This window comes from Chiloscyllium plagiosum, chromosome 9 (assembly GCF_004010195.1).
Source record: "Chiloscyllium plagiosum isolate BGI_BamShark_2017 chromosome 9, ASM401019v2, whole genome shotgun sequence".
NCBI classification, from domain to species: domain Eukaryota; kingdom Metazoa; phylum Chordata; class Chondrichthyes; order Orectolobiformes; family Hemiscylliidae; genus Chiloscyllium; species Chiloscyllium plagiosum.
The window spans coordinates 72380731-72406529 of NC_057718.1; the positions used below are offsets into that span (position 1 = coordinate 72380731).

General features: G+C 41.4%; 1 protein-coding gene across 4 annotated transcripts in view; it reads left to right on the forward strand.

Annotated features, from left to right (window-relative positions):
• The first annotated feature begins 913 nt into the window (after positions 1-913).
• Positions 914-25799, forward strand: part of pgm3 (phosphoglucomutase 3) — a 186667-nt gene continuing 161781 nt past the window's right edge. The window contains exons 1-3 of one of the 4 annotated variants that reach the window (XM_043696208.1): positions 914-1334; positions 4840-5046; positions 24310-24509. In XM_043696208.1, the coding sequence (XP_043552143.1) occupies positions 5013-5046; positions 24310-24509 (234 nt within the window). In that variant the 5' untranslated portion in view covers positions 914-1334; positions 4840-5012. Of the gene's footprint in view, positions 1335-4839; positions 5047-24309; positions 24510-25799 lie in introns of those variants that run through there. The other 3 variants (XM_043696211.1, XM_043696210.1, XM_043696212.1) reach the window with 3 other exon arrangements.

The following is a 25799-nucleotide window of genomic DNA, read 5'->3' on the forward strand; positions in this document are numbered from 1 at the left end:
TGTGTGTGTTTAGTGGTCAGCTGTAATGTTACATGAACCCAAGGTCCCTCCCTATGGGTACCGAACTTAGCTATCAGCCTCTGCTCAGCCACTTTTCTCTGCTGCCTGTCCCGAAGTCCACCTTGGAGGATGGTCACCCGAAGGTCCGAGGCTGAATGTCCTGGACCACTGAAGTGTTCCCCAACTGGGAGGGAACCCTCCTGTCTGTTGATTGTTGTGTGGTGCCCATTCATCCGTTGTTGTGTAGCCTTTGCTCGGTTTCCCCAATGTACCATGCCTCCAGGCATTCTTGCCTGCAACGTATAAGATAGAATTTGGCTGAGTCACATGAGTATCTACCATGTACAAGGTGGGAGGTGTCCCCATGTGTAATGGTGGTATCTATGTCCACACTCTGACACGTCTTGCAGCATCTACCGTGACAGGGTTGTATGGGGTTGTCCTGAGAGCCGGGCAGCTTGCTACGAACAATGATCTGTTTGAGGTTTGGCGGTGGTTTAAAGGCAAGTAGTGGAGGTGTGGGGAAGGTCTTGGTGAGGTGCTCATCCTCATTGATAATGTGTTGCAGGTCATGAAGAACATGGTTTTTCAGCTCCTGGGAAGTACTGAACAACGAAGGGTACCCTGTCAGTTGCAGCATGTGTCTGTCTCCTGAGGAGGTCATTATGGTTCCTTGCTGTGGCACGTCGGAACTGGCGGTCGATGAGTTGAGCATCGTACCCCGTTCTTGTGAGGACATCCTTGAGTACTTCCAGGTGTCCATCACGTTCCTCCTCATCTGAGCAGATCCGGCGATCAATAATTTGCTGATTTTTAGGCAGTTCAAATCACCCCCACATCCCTGGTTCTGACACTGGATTTATTACAGGAAATGTGAAATGAAGAAGGCAGTAGACAGGTGTTTCAGGGCAAAAGGATCTCTGCGTTAATCAAATACAAATGTATAACACAAGAAATAAAAGGCAAGTGCAATAAAACAGTGAAATCAACACAGTTATACAGAGGACAGTGATTAGATACACTATTAAATTGAATACAAGTTAAACACTATTGGAACTAAATATTAGGTCTTTATCATAGAAACTATTCCTTCGGCTTCCTACCCTTAGGGTTCCCTGCTCTGTAACCACCCAACTCCCACTCCCGGTTAGCAAGGTTCGAAACTTTGGGATTTCGGAAATTAAGCTCACCACTTGGGTGAATTCGCGATCCTGAAACACAAGTGGCTGTTCCCGCTTGCCGTAGTGGGTGCTTTACTGAGGATTATAGACGGTGTAGGCCTTCAGGCTGCGTTGAGTCCGCTGATGCAGTAGGATTCGTATTGGAATTACCTGGTGAGTATTTGATTCTTCTTATAATCTGGTGATTATTGTGAGCTGGTTTTCACCTCAGGATGTGCTTGAGGCCTTGTGGTGCCGGTCAGGTCGGTAGTTTTCGGGGGTTGCACCGCTGGTTTCCCTGGCAAGGAACAGGCCTGTGTCGGTATGTCTCGTTTCTCAGAGCGTTAACTATCTGTGATCCTTCTCCTGGTGGTAGCTGTGGGGAATAACTCAAATGAGGAGGGCCTACATTATACAAAATTGCATGCCATTTACCTCCCCATCACATCTGGTTTCCTACAATAATCGCTTTGTTGTTTCTTCTGTAATGATTTGGAGGTGCCGATGTTGGACTGGGGTGGACAAAGTTAAAAATCACACAATTCCTGAGGAAGGGCTTATGCCCGAAACGTCGATTCTCCTGCTTCTTTGATGCTGCCTGACGTGTTGCGCTTTTCCAGCAACACATTTTTCAGCTCTGATCTCCAGCATCTGCACCCCTCACTTTCTCCTAAAAATCACACAATACCCGGTTATAGTCCAACAGATTTATTTGGAAGTAATAGCTTTCGGAGCCCTGTTCCTTCATCAGGTGGTTGTGAAATATAAAATCCGAAGACACAGAATTTAGAGCAAAAGTTTACAATCCAGCTCTTTTCAATATATCATCTCAGTTGCACCACACTGTAAACGTTTACTCTAAATTCTGTCTTCCGATTTTATACTTCACAGCTACCAGATGAAAGAGCAGTGCTCCGAGAGCTAGTGCCTCCAAATAAATCTGTTGGACTATAATCTGGAGTTGTGTGATTTTTAACTTATGTGATGAATTGGTCTTCCTGATTATTAGAGTAGGTGTTTGTGATTAAATATCCATTGAAGTTGGAGGTCTTGAATTTGTCAGGGGCGAAAGTGAGGACTGCAGATGCTGGAGATCAGAGTCAAGATTAAAGTGGTGCTGGAAAAGCCCAGCAGGTCAGGCAGCATCCGATGAGCAGGAAAATCAACATTTCGGGCAAAAGCATCGATTTTCCTGTGTCTTGGAATTTGTAGAGACTCCATGTTGTCTGAATTCAGTTTGTCATAAAGGTTTGATCATTGTTCTTGTAGAGTAGACCTGACAAAGGAGCAGCACTTCAAAAGTTTGTACTTCTAAATAAACCTGTTGGACTATAACCTGGTGTTGTGTGATTTTTTTTTAACCTTGTGGAGCTGAGATGTGAACAGGTGTCCCCAGTTTCTAGACTAGCAGCATAGCTCAGCTGCTAGTTTTATTTTTGTTAAGTTTAATTTTGAAAAACAATCTCCAAGATTCTGGTAGAAGCCCAGAATGGTGAGGAATCTTCTCAAAGCAATTGAGATTTTTGCTTAACCCTACAATTCTGAAACTTGGCAAATATTTCATCCAGGATAAAGTAAGGACTGTAGATACTGGAGATCAGAGTTGAGAATGTGGTGCTGGAAAAGCACAGCAGGTCAGGCAGCATCTGAGGAGCAGGAGAATTGACGTTTTGGCACAAGCCCTTCATTCATCCAGTAGGGCTATCGTTGCTCCTGCTGATACTGACTTCATTACCACCACCATGGGCCATTTAGAATGGGCATCCAGATTAATAGCATCTGTTCCTCTATCAGTCAATGTAAATCCACTGCCATAGTGTTTGAGGCCATTGCTATGGTTAAAGGGCTGGCAACGGTGCCACCTTTCTTACTAAAGCACAGAATTTGCATGATCCCACTTCCTCCTCAATCTGGAAGTGCACGTTCTGCCACCAAAAATAGCTCCTGGCTATCTCTTTCATTTGCACTCCACCAGAGTGCCTTTGGTGCATTTATTCTAGCACCATTCCTCTTAATGGGAGAGGAATAACAATTCTCTTTCTCCACATTAAACATCTGATAGCGATAATTCCCACCTCTGGACAGGTAAGAGCATAATTCTGGACAGTTTCCATGACTGGTCCTCTCTCTCAGGACCAAGTCCATTTCTCAGCTCAAAAGCGGGACATTCCAAGTAGTGTTCAGCACCCTGACCTGCTGACACCAGAACTTTGTGGTCCCAGGAAAGGTGCATAATTTTCAGGCTCTAATCAGCAATATCTTTATTTCCTGGTAGTGGTAGACTTGACAGAGCATCTGGATTGTCCTGCTTTTCCACCTGTCTATATTTGATTTCATATGAGTGCCCATCTGTTTAGGTGTGCTGCTGTCATTAATGGAATCCCTGTATACGGTCAAATTTGGAGATTAGAGGCCTGTGGTCGGTCAAATGCATGAAGTGCCTGCCATAACAGAAATGCATAAACATCTTTACACCAAACACAATGTTTAATCCTTCTTTTTGATCTTGGGCATAATTCTGCTCCGTCTTTGTTTTAAAGGCTTGCCTCACATTCCTGTGCATATTTCCGTGGCCAACCTTTTCCTAGCAACCAATGCAGGAGCTTTAACACATTTGCCAGATTTTTAAAAATAGAATCCCTACAGTGTGAAAACAGGCCCTTTAGCTCAACAAGTCCACACTGACCCTCCGAAGAGTAACCCACCCGGACCTATTCCCCTACGTTTATTTCTTTATGAATCAAGTGAGCTGTCTGAATCTGGAGAATTGTGAATGGTGACATTGAGACTGTACACCTTTAAAACTGAATAACCCGTTGGGAACATGAGAATATTTTCAATGCAGCATGCTGTTTATTTCATCTTTATTTATTAGTGTTGGAAATCATAGTTGATGTTTGAGGGAATATGCACCTGCAATATTAGAACTCTCAGACGATCTCGGTCAACATGGGTGCTGCCTCAGCTGTTTGACTAGAAGGGCATTACAGCTACACCCAATCTAAGATGAACTTGCCTTTATAATTGACAAGTCCCAAGAAAATTCTCTGGTCATGGGGCCTCCATTTTTTTGGACGCCTTGTTTAGTCCTTTGCTATTGATTACATGGCCCATGTGTTCTGCAGAGTCTTTAAACAAATCTCACAATCTATTTAGGGATCCCTATTGATTTTTCAATCACTCCTTGTTGGAGGATCCAGTAATCAAAATATTACCTAGGTAACATTGGACCCCTGGAAACCCATTTAATATTTGATATGTGGCCCTCTGCCGGCACTGATGTGATGCCAAAAGGACATTGCTTGTAGCAAAAAAGTCCCTTGTTTCTCACCATTGTCCACAGTGACAGTCACTCCTTTGTGACCTCATCTGTAAGTAGCCCTGCAACTGATCAACTTTTAAAAATCTTTTCCCTCTTCCACTGGATAGATCTTCTATGAGTGGAAGGGGGCTTTAATTTGCACCACCAATCCTCATTGTTTTTAAGACCAGAATGATTGGAGTGGCCCATTCACTGGTGGTTAGTAGTCCTGGTTTTTCTTCCTCAACATTCACTAGTTTCAGTGCTGCCTCCACATTAGGCTGGATAGCATAAGGTACCAGATATGCCTTCAAACTGTTAGGATCAAGCCTCTAGCTTCACCTATAATTTAATTTTGATGCCTTTCATTTTCCCCAGGGTTCCTTTGAAGACATATGAAGGCATGTCCAGGATCTCATCTTGGCATCTGCCAAGCTATTAACCACACCTCAGTTCAACTTTAATTTTTGCAACCAGCTATGTCCAAATAATGCCTTTGAAAATGTAATGTGGAAATTCTGTACATTGGTTCCTTCATTGTACTTTTGCCAATGTGTAGCCCTCCAGTGCCATCATTTTCTCCAGGTAAGTTTGTAGTGAAATCTTTTATGGTTTCAATGGTAATGCCCTTAACTTCTCCCTGTATACCAATTGGGAATAAAAGACACTTCTGCACCCATATCTATTTCCATTTTTAGGTCTTCCCTCTATTTTTGGAAGAACCCAGAAGCGATCAGCTTCACCCGATACTAACAGTATGTTTAACCGTAACTCCACTAACTCTGGGCCTACAACTTCTACTGCACACTCAGCTGATTCCTTGTCTACAACCTGGCTGGCAACATGTACATTATACTTGCCGTCTGACTCATCTCCTGAACATAATTCTCAGATTATGCTCCCTAGTTCCAGAATACCCAATTAATGGAAGTAGTTTATCTATCCTGTCTTTTCCTGTTATTATCTTTGAAGACTTCCATCAGACCACTCCTTAACCTTCTGAATTCTGGAGAAAATAGACCTAATTTGTATAATCTCTCCTCATAGATTAACCCCTGAAGTCCAGGTATCATTCTTGGAAATCTATTTAGGAGAAAGTGAGGACTGCAGATGCTGGAGATCAGAGCTGAAAATGTGTTGCTGGAAAATCTAATTATTTTCCGTCCAAGACCACTATCTCCTTCCTAAGATGTGGTGCCCAGATCTGCTCACAGTACTCGAAGTGGGGTGTTACCAGGGTTTTGCATAACTGAAGCATGGTTCTGCATTTTAAAAACTTCAATTACAGAATGAGGGTATCACTGGTTAGGTCAGTGTTTATTGCCCACACCAGAAGCTAGTTAAGAGTCAACCACATTGCTGTGGCTCTGGAGTCACTTTTTTAAATTAATTCATGAGATGAGGGCATCGTTGGCTAGGCTAGCATTTTTATTGCCCATCCCTAATTGCTCAGAGGGCAGTTAAGAGTCAACCTCATTGCTGTGGGTCTGGAGTTGCAATGTAGGTCAGACCATGTAAGGATGACAGTTTCCTTCCCTAAAGGACATTAATGAACCTTTGGGATTTTCTGACAATTGACAATGGATTCATGGCAACCACTAGATTCTTAATTCCAGTTGCCATGGTGGGATTTGAACCCGGGCCCTCAGAATATTCCCTGGATTTTTGGATTAACAGTCCAGTGATAATAGGACATTGCCTCCCCGTATTGTTGGCCAGACCAGGTAAGAATGGCAGTTTTCTTTCCCAAAGGACATTAATGGACCAGATAGCTTTTTCTTGATAATCGACAATGGTTTTATGTTCCTTATTAGATTTTTAATTTCAGATTTGTGTTGAATTCAATTTCCACCATCTGCCTTTTCAGGATTTGAGCTGGGTTCCCCAGAATATTACCTGGGACTCTGGTTCAACACTCCAGTGATAATGATACTAAGCTATTGCCATCCTTGTGGTCAAGTCCTCTTGACAAAACGGCTAGCATTCCATTAGGTTTCTTGATTATTTTCTTCCCCTGTTCAAGACATTTTAACGATCTATGCACCTGCACCCCCAAATCTCTTTAGAAGTCAGTTGTCTAAGGCAAAGTAATTATTCATAATGTCTGCCATTTCACCATAGTTATTGTCGATATCCCCACTTTCAGTCTTTATACCATCTAGAAAGTACCTTTTTTGGTCATACTTGCTTCCACTGAATTCCATCTGCCACAGTTTTGCCCCTTCATTTCATCTATCCCTTTGTAATTTTATACTGTCATCTGCACTGTCTGCAATGTCACTTAACTTCACATCATTAGGAAATTTGGATATATGTCTTTCTATGCTATTATTCAAGTTGTTATTAATTGAGGTTTCCCATTGATCTTAATGAGATACCACTGGTCACATCTTGCTATTTTGAGTACCTTCCCATTATCCCTACTTTGTATTACCTGCCACTCAACCAATTTCCCAGCCTTACCAGTAATTTACCCTCGATTCCAAGGACTTCTACCCTAGTTACAGACTTTTACATGGAATGTTAGCAAAAGCCTTCTGGAAGTCCGCATAAGCAACATCTGTAGGCAGTTCCCTATCCACTATCTTAGTCAGCTGTTCAAAAAACTCAAATGTTTGACAAGCATGATTTACCTGTCATTGATCCATGCTGGCTGTCCCTAATTAATTGAAACTTTTCAAGATGTTCAGTTACCCCATCCTTGATTATAGATTCCAGCAATTTCTCACCAAAGATGTTAAGCTACTGGTCTGTAATTCCCTGGTTTTCTTATGTTTCCCTTTTGTCAAATCATGTTTTTCCCTCAATCCCTCATGTTTAACTTTTCGTAGTTTTTGTTGTTCAGATTTAAGACCCTAGTTTCAAAGCAAATAACGTTGCATCTAACCATCAAGTAAAACTTGACCATATTACAGTCAGTTTGGTGAGTAAATGTGCCTGGCTTGCATTTCTGCATTGGACACACCCAAATCTAGAACCCACAGCTCTTTGAACAGTTAGAATTTTGTTAGGTACTCTGTGTCCTAATTTAAAATAGTAAATTTTGTGGACATTGTCTGCTTACCAGCGCACATTGTCTTCACCACTGTCTGACACTATAATCAAGCAAGACATTGGCCTCCAGCCCTCTCCACTTCGGATCTCAGCCGCACAACTCCATGCCTCCGGCCCACTTCCCTCCGGCTCTCAGCTGCTCCACATTGCAACAAGTTTCTGGCCCTTTCTGGTTGTCGGTCGCTGTGCACCTATCACCCTTTTCACTTTAAAAGTGTGTCCCCTTCTTCTTGACGTTTTGACTAATGGGACACAGATTCAGAGTTGGGGGGGTGGGGGGTGGGGGGGGGGGAGGGGAGGGAGTTGGTGTTTAAAAGAGATGTGCAAGGCAAGCTTTTCACATAAAGTGTGGTGAGTGCCTGGAGCAGGCTGCCAGAGGAGGTGGTGGAAGCAGACACAATAGCAGTATTCAAGAAGCACCTGAATGAATATTTGAATACGAAGGGAATGGAGGGAGCCAAATCCTTTAAGTGAAAACAGTTTTAATACGGAAGGGCCAAATGTGTCGGTGCACACTTGGAGGGCTGAACAGCCTGTTCCTGAGCCAGATTGATCTTGACTTATCTGTTCTAAGAGAGTAGCTGCTTTCTATTCTCCATGTCTCTCATAATCTTATACACTTCTATAGGGACCCCCCCCAACATACTCTATTCCAAAGAAAACAACCTAAGTTTATCCAATCTCTCTTCATAGCTGAAATGTTCCATCCCAAACAACATCCTGTTGAATCTCCTCTGTAACTCCTCCAGTGCAATCACATTGTTCCTATTGTGTGAAGAGAACTGCACATAGTATTCCAGCTGTGGTTTAACCAAAGCTCTATAGAGCTCCATTATAACCTCCCTGCTCTGCTAATCTATGCCTCAGTTGATAAAGGCAAGCATCCCGTAAGCTTAACTTCCCTATTTACCTGTCCTACCATCTTCAAGGATCAGTGCACAAGCATCCTAATAACCCTCTGAGCTTTCTGGTGTCTTGCCCTTTATTGAATACTCTGTTGTCTTATTGCTTCTTCCAGAATGCATCATGTCACATTTATCAGCATTAAATACCATCTGCCCATCTGACCAATCCATCTATATCTTCTTGTAACTGAAGATTTGCCTCCACACTATTAGCCAACAGCCAACCTTTGTGTCATCGACAAACTTATCAGCCCCCACATTCTCATCTGCATCATTTATGAATTTCACAAACAGGGTCCCAGCACTGATCCCTGCGGAACAATGGTGTCCAGTTACACAAATAACCTTCTGCTACCATCCTTTGTCTTGTGCCACTAAGTCAATTTTGGATCCAAATTGCCAAGCAACTGTGGATTCCATGAGTTTTAATTTCTTTACCAGGATGTGGTTGAAAGAATGTGAAAGGTTGAAAGTGTTCCATGCCCATCTGCTTTTGAAAGAAAAACGATACAGATATTACAACGGGGAGAGGTATTCAATAATATTGACATAATCAAAGGCTACGTATTAAGGGATTTAATATCTTTCAATGTACATAAATCTGAGACATGGTTGAAATGGCTGTGATGGGTACCAAGAGTTATTTTCTTTGAAACAAAGGAGGAGTGTGGGTCTGGATGGAATGCTGTTCTGAGGGTTGATGTGGACTTGATGGGCCAAATGGCATGCTTCCACACTGTAGGGATTGTGTGATTCTATGAAAAGTAAGAATACAGTTTAACTTAAAAATGGACTTCAAAAGCTTCAATAAATATGTACGAAGGAAACGTTGGCTAAGACACGTGGATCGATTAAAGATAGAGTGAGGAATAGAGAAGTGTTTGAGAAACTAAATGATTACCTTGTGTTATGACATGGGGTAAACTCTTCTGCTAATTTAAACCAGACACACAGAAAAACTCACTTCGTGCCGTAATCTGTTAAATTTCGAGTGGTGAAGAACTATCCCAAATATCACTATTTAAAGAAAAACTGTAACAATTTTAATCTTTAAGTCCAAATGAGAACATTAAATAACAATTATTTATAACTCCTTTCTCTTAAACCTATTTTTACCTCCCACTCTATAATACGGGTCCGATAAATTCCCTCTTACATTTACAGCAAATCGATTCGGATGTTGAACTTCCTCTGTAGATTCCTCTAGGCTGTCTTCAGTCTTCTGCTGCACAACGTTCTGATTGGCGGTACCTTTCAGAGAGCTATTCTGCTGGCAGTCTGTTGGTGCTTGGCTGCTCTTTGCTTTTCTCTCCAACTGTTCAAAATGCCTGATTTTATATACCCCAAAACATTGGACCTGCTCATCCAAAACAGTAAAATTCAAATTCAATTGGATTTTGGTATCTGGGGCATAATTTAAACTGATTGGCCAAATTTGAATTTGTTGTGTCCATGACAATGCAGCTCCAGCGATATGTTTCACAGCCAAATGTTACATTTTTAAATTTTTCAGTACACTCTGTGCCAGCCAGAAGTTTCAGCTCCTTTAAAATTACAGTGCAAATCTACAACTTCATAACACTTGTGCCCATTATTACTCTGGAATACATAAGAAATCTTGCTAAATTGGAAGTCCAAGTGGCTAGAAAGAGGTGTTGAATGAAATTATTATAAGCAAAAGAAATTAACTGGAAAAATTAATGAGATGGGAAGTTGATAAATCTCCAGGATCTAATAGTCTGCATCCCAAACTATTGAAGGAGTTGGTAATAGGAGGAATCAAAGCCTTGGTAATCATCTTCCAAAACTGTATAGATTCTGGAATGATTCCTGCAGATGGTAAGCTTACAGTTGTCATCCCACTATTTGAAAAAGAAAGAAGAGAAAAACAGGGAACTGTAGACCCTTTAACCTTGTCATTTGTAGAGAAAATGCTACGATCCATCATAAAGGACATGATAAAAGGACTTTTGCATGAAAAAGATTTGATTGGGTACCGTTAGCATAGGTTTATGAATGGAAAATCCTGTTTGACAAATTTAAGATCTTTTGAAGACATTGCGAACCATCTTAGTAAAGAGAGTCAATGTGGTATACTTGGATTATCAGAAGGCTCTTCATAAGATTCCCTAGAGGAGGGAAATTAAAGCACATGGCAAAGGTGGAAATGTGCTGCGTGAATTAGGAATTGTCTAACAGACAGAAAACTGAGAATAAGAATACATGTCTTATCTCATATTGGCAGACTGTGATTAGTGGGATATTAGGAGAAAGTGAGGACTGCAAATCTGGAGATCAGAGCTGAAAATGTGTTGCTGGAAAAGCGCAGCAGGTCAGGCAGCATCCAAGGAGCAGGAGAATCGACGTTTCGGGCATGAGCCCTTCTTCAGGGTAGTGGGATATTGCAAGGATCAGTAATTTGGGCCCCAGTGATTCATGATACGTTTCAATAGTTTTGATAAAAAGTGTTTCCAAATTTGCACATAACACAAGCCTGAGCAGGAATGTGTATTGAGTAAGATGTAAACCATTTTTGAGAGAATTTCAACAGGGCTTAGTAAATGGGTAAGAGCTTGGCATATGCAATACAGTGTTGAAAAAATGTGAGGTTATCTTCTTTGGTAGGAAGAACAGATATGCAGAGTATTTCTTAAGTGGTCAGAGGTCAGAAGTTGTAGATGCGAAAAGGGACCTGGGTGTCCCTGTCATTAAGCCACCGAAGGCTGATATGTTATTAGGACGTTATTAGGAAGGTTATTAGGAAGGTTAAAGAAATCTATATGTAATCTGTTGTTTTTTGCATTTCTCAGATTTGCCTACGTGTTTGCTCTTTCATTTCTCTGTTGTGGTTGGGAATCTATGTAAATTTCTAGGAGTATAATTTGTCCTTTTTTGGTCTTCAGTTAATCCATACATGATAAAATGCTTCTTCTTTAGAGCTATAATTGCTGTTTTGATCAGTATTGCAACCATTCTTTTTATTTGCCTATCTTTGTCTGAAAACCTTACGAGCAGAAATGTTGAGCTACCATTTGTCTTTTATTTTCAGCCTTGTCTCAGTAATAACCATAATATCATGTATTCCAAGATAATCTGAGCTCTATTTATATGACTTATTTCCTAGACTAATTATATTGGAAGTATATACCGAACAGTACCTAATAAACTTCATTGTCTACTCTTTTCTTCCTTTGCCTTCTGCATGCTTGTATATAATTATGTTGAACATGCATGTCTTCCAATTCTAGCATTTAGAACATAAGAACTAGGAGCAGGAATAGGCCATCCGGCCCTTCGAGCCTGCTCAGTCATTCAATAAGATCATGGCTGATATTTTCATGGATTCAGATCCACTTACCCGCACTCTGACCGTATCCCTTAATTCCTTTATTGTTAGAAAAATAAAATCCACCTTAGCTTTAAAAACATTTACTGAAGTAGCATCAACTACTTCACTGGGCAAGGAAATCCATAAATTAACAGCTCTCTGGGTGAAGACGTTCCTCTCAATTCATCCTAAATCTGCTCCCTCGTTTTGTCTTAGTTTCACTTGCCAATGGAAATATCCTTTCTACTTCTACCTCATCTATTCCTTTCATAGTTTTATATGTTTCTATAAGATCCCACCCCCCATTATTCTGAATTCCAATGAATATAATCCCAATCTATTCAGTCTCTCCTCATAAGCCAACCCCGTCAACTCTGAAATCAACCTAGTGAACCTCCTCTGCATCCCCTCCAGTGCCAGTACATTCTTTCTCAAGTAAGGAAAACAAAACTGCACACAGTATTCCAGGTGTGGCCTCACCAGCACCCTATACAGCTGCAGCGTAACCTTACTGCTTGATAAACTCAATCCCTTTATCAATGGTGGACAAAATTCCATTTGCTGGCAGACCAATCTCTGTGATTGATGCAGAAGGACACCCAGGTCCTTCTGCATAGCAGCATGCTGCAACTTTTTACCATTCAAGTAATCATCCTGTTTGCTGTTACTCCTACCAAAATGTATGACTTCACATTTATTAACATTGTGTTCCATCTTTTGCCAGACCTTTGCCTGCTCACTCAAAGTATCTATGTTCCTCTGCAGATTTTCACAGTGCCGCTCATCTTAGTGTCATCTGCAAACGTAGACACCTTACACGTGGTCCCAACTTCCAACTCATGTATATGAATTGTAAATAATTGCAGTCCCAACACCGATCCCTGAGGCACACCACTAGTCACTAATTGCCAGCCAGAATACCACTCATTTATCCCCGCTCTTTGCTTCCTATTAGTCAACCAATTCTCTCTCCATGCTAATATTTTACCCCTGACGCCATGCACCCTTGAAGGATTTTTGGAAATCCGGGTACACCACATTGTCTGGCTCCCCATTGTCCACCTTGCTCGTAATGTCTTCATAGAATTCCAAAAGATTTGTCAAGCATGAAATGCCCTTCATGAACTCATGCTGCATCTGCCCAATGGGACACTTTCTACTGGCATGCCTTGCTATCTCTTCCTTGATAATACACTCAAGCATCCTCTCCACTGCAGAGGTAAAGCTAACCGATCTATAATTCCCCATCTTATGTCTACCTCCCTTTTTAAACAGTGGCGTCATATTTCCTATTTTCCAATCTTCTGGGACTGCCCCAGAGTTCAGCGAATTTTGGAAAATTACCGCCAGTGCACCTGCTATTTCTCCCGCCATCTCTTTGAATACCCTGTGATGCATTCCATCAGGGCCAGGAGACTACCTTCACCTATTTGTCAATTACTGGCATTTTATTAGTGCCTTCCACTGTGAAGACTGATACAAAATACATTTTCAATGCCTTGGCCATTTCATCATAAATTCCCCTTCACATCCTGTAAAGGGCTAATATTTACTTTAGCCACTCTTTTTCATTTTATATATTTGTAGAAACTTTTGCTATCAGTTTTTATATTCTGTGCTAGTTTTTTCTCATGTTCTATCATACTTTTCTTTATAGCTCTTTTTTTGTGGCTTTTTGATCTTTAAAGTTTTCCCAATCTTCTAGTTTTATGCTGTTTTGAACACTTTGTATGCCTTCTCTTTCAATTTGGTAGCCTCCTTTAGTTCCTTGGATACCAATGGAAGATTACCCCTTTTCTTACAGTCTTTCCTTTTCACTGGAATATACTTTTGCTGAGCACTTTGAAAAATTGCTTTGAAAATCCTCCACTGCTTGTCAACTGTCCCACCGTAAAATCTTTGTTTCCAGTCTACTTTAGCCAAGTCCTCCCTTTCTATTGTAGACCTCTTTGTTCAAGCACATTGGATTTTATCTTCACATTCCCCACTAATATTCTCAATTCAACCATACGGTGATAACTCCTGCTAAGAGGATCCCTAACTATGAGGTTATTAGTTATTTCTGTCTCATTACCCAGGACCAGATCTAGGATAGCTGCTCTCTCATTGGTTCCATTACATACTGTTCAAGAAAACTATCACTCAACAAACTCCTTCTCGAGGCTACCCTGACTGAGCTGGTTTGACCAACCTACATGTAGATTAAAATCCCCCATGATAATTGCTGAACTATTTTTACAGGCATTAATAATTTCTTTATTTATTGTCAGCCCCAATGTGATGTTATTATTTGGTGGCCTATACACTATACCTATCAGTGACTTTTTTCTCTTAGAGTTGCTAATTTCCACCCAAATGGATTTAACCTCATTCTCCATAGAACCAATATCATCTCACAGCACTGTCCTGCTGTTGCCCTTGAGTATCAGAGCTACACCACCTCCCTTACATTCCTTTCTGTCCTTCCAAATAGTCTGGTACCACTGGATATTTAACTCCCAGACGTGGCCATCCTGTAACCAACTCTCCGTAATGGCTATCAAATCGTATTCATTCGTGATGATTTGTGCTGTTAACTCATCAACCTTATTACGAATGCTAAGAAGAATTCAGGTAAAATGTCTTTGTCCTAGCTTTCTTACGCTCATGATTTCCCAACATCTCAAATAATATCTCCTGAGTTATCCTTCATAGAAGAAGTTAGTTTATAGAATCCATACCGTGTGGAAACAGGCTGTTTGGCCCAACAAGTCCACACTGATCCTCCGAAGAGAAACCCACCCAGTCCCATTCCCCGACCCTAATATCCTACATTTACCCCTGACTAATGCACCTAACCTACACATTCCTGAGCACTATGGGACAATTTAGCACAGCCAATCCACCCTTACGTGCACGTCTTTGGACTGTGGAAGGAAACTGGAACACCCGGATTAAACCCAAGTAGACACAGGGAGAATGTGCAGACTCTACAGAGACAGTCACCTGAGGCTGAGTTACCGTGCCACCCGAAAGCCACCGCGTGCCACCTTCCTTTTTGCTTCTTTCATAGCCTGCCTTGAACTTTAACCTTCCTGCACACATGCTAACCTGCTGCTTACCTTTTTATTTACTATCATACTCCCTGTCGCTTTCCCCTTCCCTTCGCCCCCATATTCTCTTATTTGACCTTTCTGAATTTATTCTCATGTTCCCATCCCTCAGTCAAGCTAGTTTAAATCATTACTATATTGTCTGGTTCCTTTCCAGCTTGTATAGCTCACATCTCCCCAAACACACAATCATTTGTTCTATGTTCATATTTCTGTAGCATGTGTCGGAGCGTAATTGGGAGGTTTTGCTTTTCAATCTCTCTTCAATCCCTGAACCCTGCCTTCAGAGTCTCGCCCTCCTCTCTGCTCAAATCATTGATACTAAGGGGCAGCATGATGTCTCAGTGGTTAGCACTGCTGCCTCACAGCACCAGGGACCTGGGTTTGATTCCAGCCTCGGGCGACTGTCTGTGTAGAGTCTGCACATTCTCCCCGTGTCTGCGTGAGTTGACTCTGGGTGCTCCAGTTTCCTCCCACAATCCAAAGGTTAGGTGAATTGGCCAAGCTAAATTACCCATATTATTCAGGGATGTTGGGTAAATATAAGATAATAGGGTAGGGGCATGGGTTTGGGTGGGTTAATCTTCGGAGGATTGGTGTGGACTTGTTGGGCTGAAGGGCCTATTTCCACACTGTAGGAATTCTATGATTCTATGAAGGTGTATCACCACTTCCACCCTCAATGTCCTGTGACATCTTCAAACTGAGCACCAGGGAGGAACATTCCTCTTGAATTTCAAACTCTGAGGACAGAAGACATCTCTGATGTCTACTCCCTTCCCGAATGGAGAGCGAGACAACCCTGCTGACCCCAGATACCTGCCTAGCTGTCTTTGAGTGCTTGGTAGTCATCTATTTCGTTTCTGATTGCACTCTCTTGAGCTGCTGAGTAATCAAGTCAGGAAATGTATAATTTATAAATCTGTCAACCCTGCAGATACACAAATGTGACTTTAGCTGTCAGTCGAATTCCAAAATCTGTGATTAGAGCTGCTTTTGCTGGTGATACTTTATGCATAGTCATCCAGACTGCAAGAATGTCTAAGAGTCCCACAGGGCATGGATTTGCATTTCATGGGGCTGAGTTGCATTGCCATGCCTTTTGTGGGAGGCAATGGCAATATCACTGAGCTATTATTCAAGAAGAGGCCCAAGCTAATGCTCTGTAGACATAGGTTCATATTCCACTACAGCAGCTGCTGGAATTTTAAATGCACTCAGTTAATCTGGAATTGAAAACATGAGTCAGTAATGGTAACATAAACTATCATCAGTTGTTGTTAAATAATAATCTGATTTCCTTATGTTCTTTTAGGGAAAGGGATCTGCTATCTTTCCTGACCTGGTCTACTCGTGCTCCACACCCAAAGCAATTTATTTGACTCTTAACTGCCTTCTGAAACACTGAGCAAGTCAGTCTTTTCAAGGGCGGTCAGGGAAGTGCAACAAATGTTTGCCAGCAATGCCCATATCCTATAAAACCCTATGAAGTCAGCCATTCAACCAAGAGAGTCTGTTCTGTCATTTGACCACACGATGACTCATCTGGTAATCCTCAACTCTACTTCAAAGCCTTATCCCCATAACTTTTGATTCTCTTACTGATTGATTAAAATCTGTCAATCACAAACCTTAAGTATATTGATCTTCTATAAATTCAGTAAGTCTCTCAGATGGTGACCCCTGACTTGGACATTATGATGCCTGATCTTAGATTCCCCTACAATGTGGAACATGGCATAAAGAACACAAAATGTGCAACAGTATTGTTAACTAAACCAAATACCCAGAAAAGATCGCCTTGCCTCGTAATCTGTTAAAATATGGGTAACAGAGAATTCCCAAATTCTACTATTTGAAGAAAAATAACAATTTATTTTCATAACTCTAATAGTGAAAACTAAACAACAACTATTCACAAATCTAAGCCCCCATTTTTTTAGAGACTACTTTCTATCTGACCCCAACTCTATAAAAAATACGCTGTTCCAATAACACACTTATTAAATATTAAAGTAACTTAATCTCAAGACCACACAGTCTCTGTCTTCCCTACTGCTGCTGATATCTCTGGGTTATCTTCTTTCTATTTTACTGCAAATAGGTTTCACATGAAAAGATATCTTTGGAGAGTGTTTTCAGATTTCTTTGAGAGCAAGATTTTAGATGGGCTGTTAACTCTCTGGCTCTTTAGCAGTTGCTTCCTGTTCGATGGCAGTTGCTCTCCCTCTAATTTTCAAAATACTGGGTTTATGTATCCCCCAAGACACATTATATGCTTATACCATTGGTTTCCTGGTATCAAAACAATAAAATTCAAAATCCATTGGCTTCTGGTATGCTGGACATAATTTAAACTAAGCAAATCAGAGCAGGACTTATACACTTAATGGTAAGATCCTGAAGAGTGTTACTGAGCAAAGAGACCTTGGAGTACAGGTTCATAGTTCCTTGAAAGCAGAGTCACAGGTAGATAGGATAGTGAAGAAGGGGTTTGGTATGCTTTCCTTTATTGGTCAGAGAGAGAAAGTGAGGGTTGCAGATGCTGGAGATCAGAGCTGAAAATGTGTTGCTGGAAAAGCACAGCAGGTCAGGCAACATTCAAGGAACAGGAGAATCGACGTTTTGGGCATAAGCCCTTCTTCAGGAATTGGACAGAGAGGTCATGTTGAATCTGTATAGGACATTGGTTAGGCCACTTTTGGAATACCATGTGCATATCTGGTCTCCTTATTGGAAGGATGTTGTGAAACCTGAAAGGATTCAGAAAAGATTTACAAGGATATTGGCAGGGTTGGAGGCTTTGAGCTATAGGGACAGGCTGAATAGGCTGGGGCTGTTTTCCCTGGAGCGTCAGAGGCTGAGGGGTGACCTTTTGGAGGTTTATGAAACTGTGAGGGGCATGGATAGGATAAACAGACAAGGTCTTTTCCCTTCGGTGGGGTAACTCAGAACTAGAGGGCATAGGTTTAGGATGACAGGGGAAAGATATAAAAGGGACCTAAGGGGCAATATTTTCATGTAGACGTTGGTGTGTGTGTGGAATGAGTTGCCAGAGGAAATGGAGGATGCTGGTACAATTACAGCATTTAAAAGGCATCTGAATGGGTATATGAATAGGAAGGGTTTAGAGGGATACAGGTCAAGTGCTGGCAAATGGGACTAGATTAGGTTAGGATATTTCGTCGGCATGGACGAGTTGGACTGAAGGGTCAGTTTCCGTGCTGTACGCTCTATGACTCTATGCCTTATAACTTGGTTAAATTAGAATTGTTGTCAAAACAACAAACAAAACTCAAGTATCCATTTAATAGTTAATTCATTTGGAACAGCCCGACCTTTAGCTGGCAGTTATGGCTGTACTTTAAATTCAGGAAAGGACTTTCTATCTTAAAGTAAATATACATGCTTTTGACTTCATAACAGTACACCGTAGGAAGAGGCCCTTCGGCCCACCATTATAATCTAATTCTGTCTGTGCATGTGGTCCCTCTATTCCCTTCCTATTCAAATGTCTGTCTAAATTGCTCTTAATCATATCTGCTTCTACCACCTCGTTTGACAGTGTTTCAGGCTGAGAGATATAAAAACTTGCCTGGCATATCTCCTATTTAAACTTTTCTCCTCGCACCTTAAACCTCTGCCCCCTAGAATCGACTCATAATGTTAACTTTGATTTCTGTCCATAGATGCTGGCAGACCTGCTGAGCTTTTCCAGCAATTTCTGTTTATGTTTCTGATTTACAACATCTGCACTTCTTTCAGTTTTTATTTGTTACTTCCACCCTGGAAGAAAGAGTATGACTATCGACCCTATCCGTGCCCCTCATAATTTAATGTACCTTTATCTGGTTGCACCACAGCCTCCAACATTCCAGCGAAATGATCCAAGTTTGTCTAACACTTCTCCTCATATCTAATATATTCCAATCCAGACAACATCCTGGTAAACCTCCTCTACACCATCTCCAAAACCTACATATTCTTTCTATAGTGTGGCAACCAGAACTGCTCACATTGGAGTAGATTAGGATACTGCTTAAGTGAATCGTATGCTGCCTGACATTGATAACACGAATTGCTAATTGTTATACTTAGTGCCATGGCTGATGAGAGCAAGCAAGATGTATGTCTTCCTTGTCACTTTTATCCATTGTGTTGCCATTTTCAGGAAGCTATGGATTTGGATCCCAAGATCCCTCTGTATATTAATCCTTTTAAGGGTCCTGCCATTTACAGTATATTTCTTACGTTTAATCTCCCAACATGCATCACCTCACACCTGTCTGATGATACTCAATCTGCCTTTTCTCCACCTAACTTTCCACTGGCTCTACATCTTGCTGTATTCGTTGACAAGCTTCCTCACTATCCACAATATCACCAATTTTTGCATCAGTTTAGTTTCCTAAATCTTACATATGCTTCCTTTTTCTTTTGAACTAAACTTTCAAAATCTCTTGTCATCCAAAGTTTCCAAATATTGACATCCTGATATTTCATCCTCACAGGAGCGTGCTGGTCCTGAACTCTGATCAACTGGCCTTTTAAATAAAAATCATGTAGTCGGATGGAGATTTACCCTCAGTCACCCCAAACTAATTTCTCCAGTTTCTGCCTACTACTGTTGTAATTAGCTTCCTCTAATTTAGCGCTTCCACCTAAGAATTCGTCTTGTCCTTATCTATATATATCTTAAAACTTACGCAGTTATGATCACTGTTCCTATGATGTTCCCCCACCTTTGAAAATTCGATCATATGGCCAGGCTCATTCCCAGTCCAAGGGAATAGCCTCCTGGATTCACCTAACAAATTCTGCCTTATCAAAACCTCTGCAGTAAGGGGGTCCAGGGATGATGTGCTGGCTCACTGGCTAGCGTCTGCCTCACAGTGCCAGGGACCCAGGTTTGATTCCTCCCTCGGATGTAGAGTTTATACATTCTCCCTGAGTCTGTTTGGTTTCCTGTAGGTGTTCCAGCTTCCTTCCATAGTCCAAAGATGTGCAGGTTGGGTGGATTGGTTGTGGCTAGGGTGGATTGGTTGTGGCTAGGATGGATTAGCTGTTGGAAATGTAGGGCTAAGATGGGTCAGAGTGGGATGCTCTTTGGAGGGTTGGTGTGGACCCGATAAGTCGAATGGCCTGCTTCCACACTGTAGAGATTTTATGAATATTAGGGAATTTAAAATCACCCATAATAGCGATGTTGTCGTATTTACATCTTTCCATGATTTTCCTACATATCTGTTCCTTTATCTTCCGCTGGTTATTGGGAGCCTGCACTATAACCCCATCATAGTGATTGCACCTTTCTTATTCTTAAGTTCTAACTATGTACCATGGACTTGTACATTAAAGGGAAAGGCTTAGAGGGATATGAGCCAAATTCAGGCAAGTGGGACTTGTTCAGTTTAGGATACTTGGTTGGCATGGACATGTTGGACTGACGGTCTGTTTTCTTTATGTACAACTATGACATTCTCCTGAATCGGTATTGCAACTCTCCTGTCCCTTTCTATCATGCCTGAAGCATCTAAACCTTGACACTTTTAACTGAATCCTGCTTTTCACTCAGGAGAAAGTGAGGACTGCAGATACTGGAGATCAGAGTCAAGTGTGTGGTGCTGGAAATCCTGATGAGGGGTTATGCCTGAAAAATCGATTCTCCTGCTCCTCAGATGTTGCCTGACCTGCTTTGCTTTGCCAGCACCACACTGCTCTTCTCTCAGCCAAGGTTTTGTAATGGCTATCACATTGTTGTCCCACGTACTAAGCTTATCTGGCAATTTTTGAGATGATTTGTAGTTCAGGTTGATGATAAGTATATAAGTTAGTTCGCTGAACTGAAAGGTAACATCATCAGTGAGAGTCTCCGGTGAAGCGCTGGTGGTATGTCCTGCCTCTCTATTTGTCAGTCTTGCTTTCTTAAGGTGGGTGATGTCATTTCCATTTTTTTTTCTCAAGGGAAGGTAGATAGGGTCTAAATTGATGTGTTTATTGATGTAGTTCTCATTAGAATGCTATGCCTCTAAGAATTCTCATGCGTGGATGTGTGGTATCCTTCTTTGTCTGTTACGTATGGAAGCTATTGATAGTGGATCGTGTCTTTTGGTGGCTAGTTGGTGTTCGTGTCTCCTGATGGCAAGTTTCCTGCTTGTTTGTCGGATGTAATTTTTTTAAATAGTTCTTGCATGGTATCTTGCAAATGGCGTTAGATTTGCTGATAGTATCTAATGGATCCTTTAGTTTCATTAGTCGCTGTCTAAATGTGTTGGTAGGTTTGTGGGTTGCCATAATGCCAAGGGGTCTGAGTAGTTTGGAAGTCATTTTTGATATGTCTTTGCTGTAAGGCAATGTGGCTTTAGTTTTTGGTTGCGTTGTGTCTGCTTGTTTGGGTTTGTGTCTGAGGAATTGACAGATTGTGTTTATTGGATATCTATTTTTCTTGAAAACGCTATAGTTATTTTTCGTAGTTTGTGGGTGCTGCAGTATGATGTAGCTCGTTGAAATAATGTCTTGATGCAGCTCCATTTGTGGGTGTTGGAATGATTGCTTCTGAAGTTAAGGGTTTGGTCTGTTTTTGTTGTTTTTCTGTAGATGCTGGTTTGAAGCTCTCCATTAACTGTCCGTTCAACTGTCACATCTAGGAATGGGAGTCTGTTGTCGTTCTCCTCCTCTTTTGTGAATTTTATGCCTGTCAGGATATTAGTGTTGTACGTTTCCTCTAATTTGTTCTGTTTTGTGATGACAAAGGTGTCATCCATGTAGCGGACCCAAAGTTTCAGTTGGATAGATGGGAAGGCAGCTTGTTCAAGTCTCTGCATTACTGCATCCGCTATGAGACCTGATATTGATGATCCCATGGGTGTTCTGCCTTATCTTTTATATTCCTTACTTCCAGCGTGGCACTAGCAAATCTCCCTGCAAGGATATTGGCGCACTTCCAGTTTTTGTGCAACCTGTCCTTGTACAGATCCCTCTTGCCCTGGAAGAGTTACCAACGATCCAGATATCCTCCATCAATTCATCAGCCATGCATTCAACTATATTTTGGATGTATGTTTGCTCGCTGAGTTTGGAGGTTCATTTCCAGACATTTCGTTACCTTACTAGGTAACATCTTCAGTGGGCCTCATGCGAAGCAATGCTGAAAATTCCTGTATACAGACAATGAGCAAAACTAACGTCATTTACAAAATACCGTGCAAGAACTGAAACAAAAACTACATTGGATAGTTAGGCAGAAAACTAGCCACCAGGACTAGCCACAAAAAGACATGACCCTCTCTCACTAGTATCCTCACATATGGATGAGGAAGGACACCACTTCGACTGGGACAACACATCCATCCTAGGACAAGCCAAACAAAGACATGCATGAGAATTCCTAGAAGCATGGTATTCCAACTCTATCAACAAACACATCGAGTTAGACCCCATCTACCATCCCCTGAGAAAAGGAACAGGAAGTGACTTCACCACAGGAAATAACATCACCACAGGAAATGACATCACCAACCCAAAGAAACCCAAACATATAAATAGAAAGCAGGAATTTTCAGCATTGCTTCGCCTGAGGCCCACTAAAGATGTTATCTAGTAAGGTAACGAAACGTCTGGTAATGAACCTCCAAGCTCAGCAAGCAAACCTACATCCAAAACCTCAACCTGAACTACAAATCTTCTCAAAGCTCGCTTCAACTTATTATATTCCAATTCCGGTCCACTGGCAAGTGGCACGGGAGTAATCCTGAGATTAGCCTTCGAGGTCCTGCTTTTCAGTTTTCTACCTAATTCCTTAAACTCCCATTGCGGGACTCCACTCTCTATGTCATTAATACCTATACAGACCATGACCCCTGGCTGTTGACTCTCTTTTAGAATATCCTATGCCCGCTTGATGACATCCTTGACCATGGCATTAGGAAGGGAACACACTATGCTCGATCTCAGTCGTGGCCACAGAAACATCTATCTGCTCCTGACTATGGAGTCCTCTACTTCCATACAACTACTTTGACCCACTGAGCTGTGCACCAGAGCCAATTGTGGCATCACTGACCTGGTGCTGCTTTCCCCTGACAGGCCATTTCCCCCCACCCACCCACCTGCCCCCAAACAATGTCCAAAATGATATACTTGCTTGAGAGGGAATGGACTGTCTGCTCACACTTACTCGTCTTCCTGGTGGTTATCCAATGCTTTTCTGTCTGTGTAGCCCTTACGTATAGTGTGACTGACTTGCTCAACATGCTTTTCACAGCATGCATGCTCCATCATAAATTCATCTGTAGCTGCAGCCTTTCCATGTGGCAAATCAGGAGCTGCAGGTGAATTTGTTCCTGCATACATGGTCATCATCGACACTGCATGAGGAGCATTCCACAGGGCCGAGATCTCCTACCGTTGTGAACGCTGACAACTGCAAGCAATAAACTAGAAATCCAACCTTCCCCACTATTCGCCAAAATCAGATTTTTCATTCTTGCTCTCTATTCTGAACAAACTACAAACCACAAAAATAAGTACTTTATGCTCTATCTTCCTCTAGATAATTCACTCAATCTCTAAACCTGATTTCTAAGTAGCTAATTGAATGTCACAGTGACATCACCTCTGGAGCTCTGCTTTTGTATTCATTTCTGCTGCTGCTCTGACTGAACTCGATCTAGGCCCTGGCCTCAGGCTTTTATCTATAAGCTCCTGCTGCTGTTTATTCCCAGGTTTGCTCTGTTCTCCTCCTGCTGCCACTCTGACTGACCTTCATCCAGGTCCAGCTCTTCAGACATTTATCAGGAAGCTCCTGCCTCTGTTTGCCCTCAAGTTCACTCTGCTCTGCTCTCATTGACATCTCTATCCTGTCAAATTCTGAAGAATCTTGTATGTTTCAGTAATGTCTGCTCTCATTCTTCTAACTCCGAGCAGTACAAACCCAACCCACTCAAGCTCTCCTCATAAGAAAATCCCTCCATAAACAGAACCAACCTAAAGAACCTTCTCTGGATTGCCTCAAATGCTAGTATATCGTTCCTTAGATATACAATAAAAGAATAAAGACATGGAAGGAAACTTGAAACACAGTTGCTCACCAATTAATTCTATCTCTGGTTGTGAAATTGCTCTATATGTTAGTTATTTCACTGGGTACTCTTGCCATGAGTTGATCTTGGTTATTGCGTTCAGACTCAATCCAGGTTTGCGGTTGCCACAAGTGAGTCTTTGAGGTACCTCTGACCTCTGCTTTAACTCCTGTGTTATGCTCAGTGCACCCAGCTCTGCTTCTGCCACTTGTGATTCTGATTAATATGAACAGTATTGACAAACTTAATCTAGTCATGTCATTCTTTAATAACATGAATAGAGTTCTGATAAAGTTATTGCACATTCCTGGAATGGGCTTTGGAGATGATCAGATTGTGCAACCTCACAATCTTTCCTTATTACTAAAACGTGATTTTCTTTTTAATAGATATGGCTTGTTTTCATAACGTTTCTGGACAACATCCTAAACCTGTTGGACTGGTCCTTCATTATGGAACAGCAGGATTTCGTGCAAGGGCTGAACAGCTGGATCATGTGATGTATCGCATGGGTTTGCTGGCAGTGTTGAGGTCCAAGAAAACCAAATCAACTATTGGTGTGATGGTCACAGCATCCCATAATCCAGAAGTAAGATTCAAAAGGAAATTAATTTATGAATGGACTGAGATGAAGGACAGAAAAATACTGATGTTACACTATGCCTTTTCTAATGTTTCTGACGTTCTAACATGTTTGATGGTTCCACAACAAATACTTGAACACAACTTTGAAGCAAGAATTGACCAGTTGGCCCTTTTGAACCTGTGCTTCCATTTAATAAGATCATGATTGTGGTTTCAACTCCACTCTCCTGTCTTTTGTCTCGCCCCTATTATCCTTGTTACCCTTGTTGATCAAATTTCTATTTAACTCATCTTGAATAAATTTAATGACTTGGCCTTGTCTGCTCTCTAGGGAACATAATTGTAAATACTAACAACACTGGGAAAAAAAAGTCTTCTTACTATTAAATTCCGCTTCTTGTTCTAGACTACGTCCAGAAGAAGATGTAGCCAAGGTTGGATGGTTTGAGCTATTGGGGGAGTTTAAATAGGCTGGAGCTATTTTCCTTCGCATGTCGAAGGCTGAGGGGTGACCTTTCAGAAGTTTATAAAATCATGAGGGGCATGGGTAGGATAAATAGCCAATATCTTTCCCCCAGGAAGGGTGAATTATCTGGAGGGAGATAGAGCATAAAGTACTTATTTTTGTGGTTTGTAGTTTGTTCAGAATAGAGAGCAAAACTTGAGGACATACGTTTAAAGTGAGAGAAGAAAGATTTAGAAGGAACTTAAGGGGTAGCTTTTTCACACAGAGAGTGGTGCAAGTATGGAATGAGATGCTATGGGAAGTGGTGGAGGCTTGTACAGTTGAGGATATTTAAAAGACATCTGGATGGGTATATGAATAGGAAGAGTTTAGAGGGATATGGGCCAATTGCCAGCAAATGGGATTAGATTAATTTAAGATATCTGATTGGCATGGATAGGTTCAACCGACCGTTCTGTTTCCATGCTGTATGATTATCTTTCCTATACCCAGGAGACCAGAATTGGCTTTTTCCAACATCATCTGTTCCATTTCAGAAATTCACAATATACCTCTTCCTGGCCCAGGGTAACCATGTATGCTGTCTACTGTACATGGCCTCTGGTCATGATCAGCAGTCTCTTTAAGATTATTTATTTCTCACTGAGACAAATCTTCCTGAAAATGATTAAATAACTCCTTAAAAGTTTGCCATTGTACATTTGCTGTCTGACCTATCAAACCTGTTCACTTCAACAATCTCTCTTCATACTTTGGTAGTTATGTTTATTTAGATTTAAAATTAAAAGGTCAGTATTAGACCCTTATAACTCAGTGTGAAATTCGACC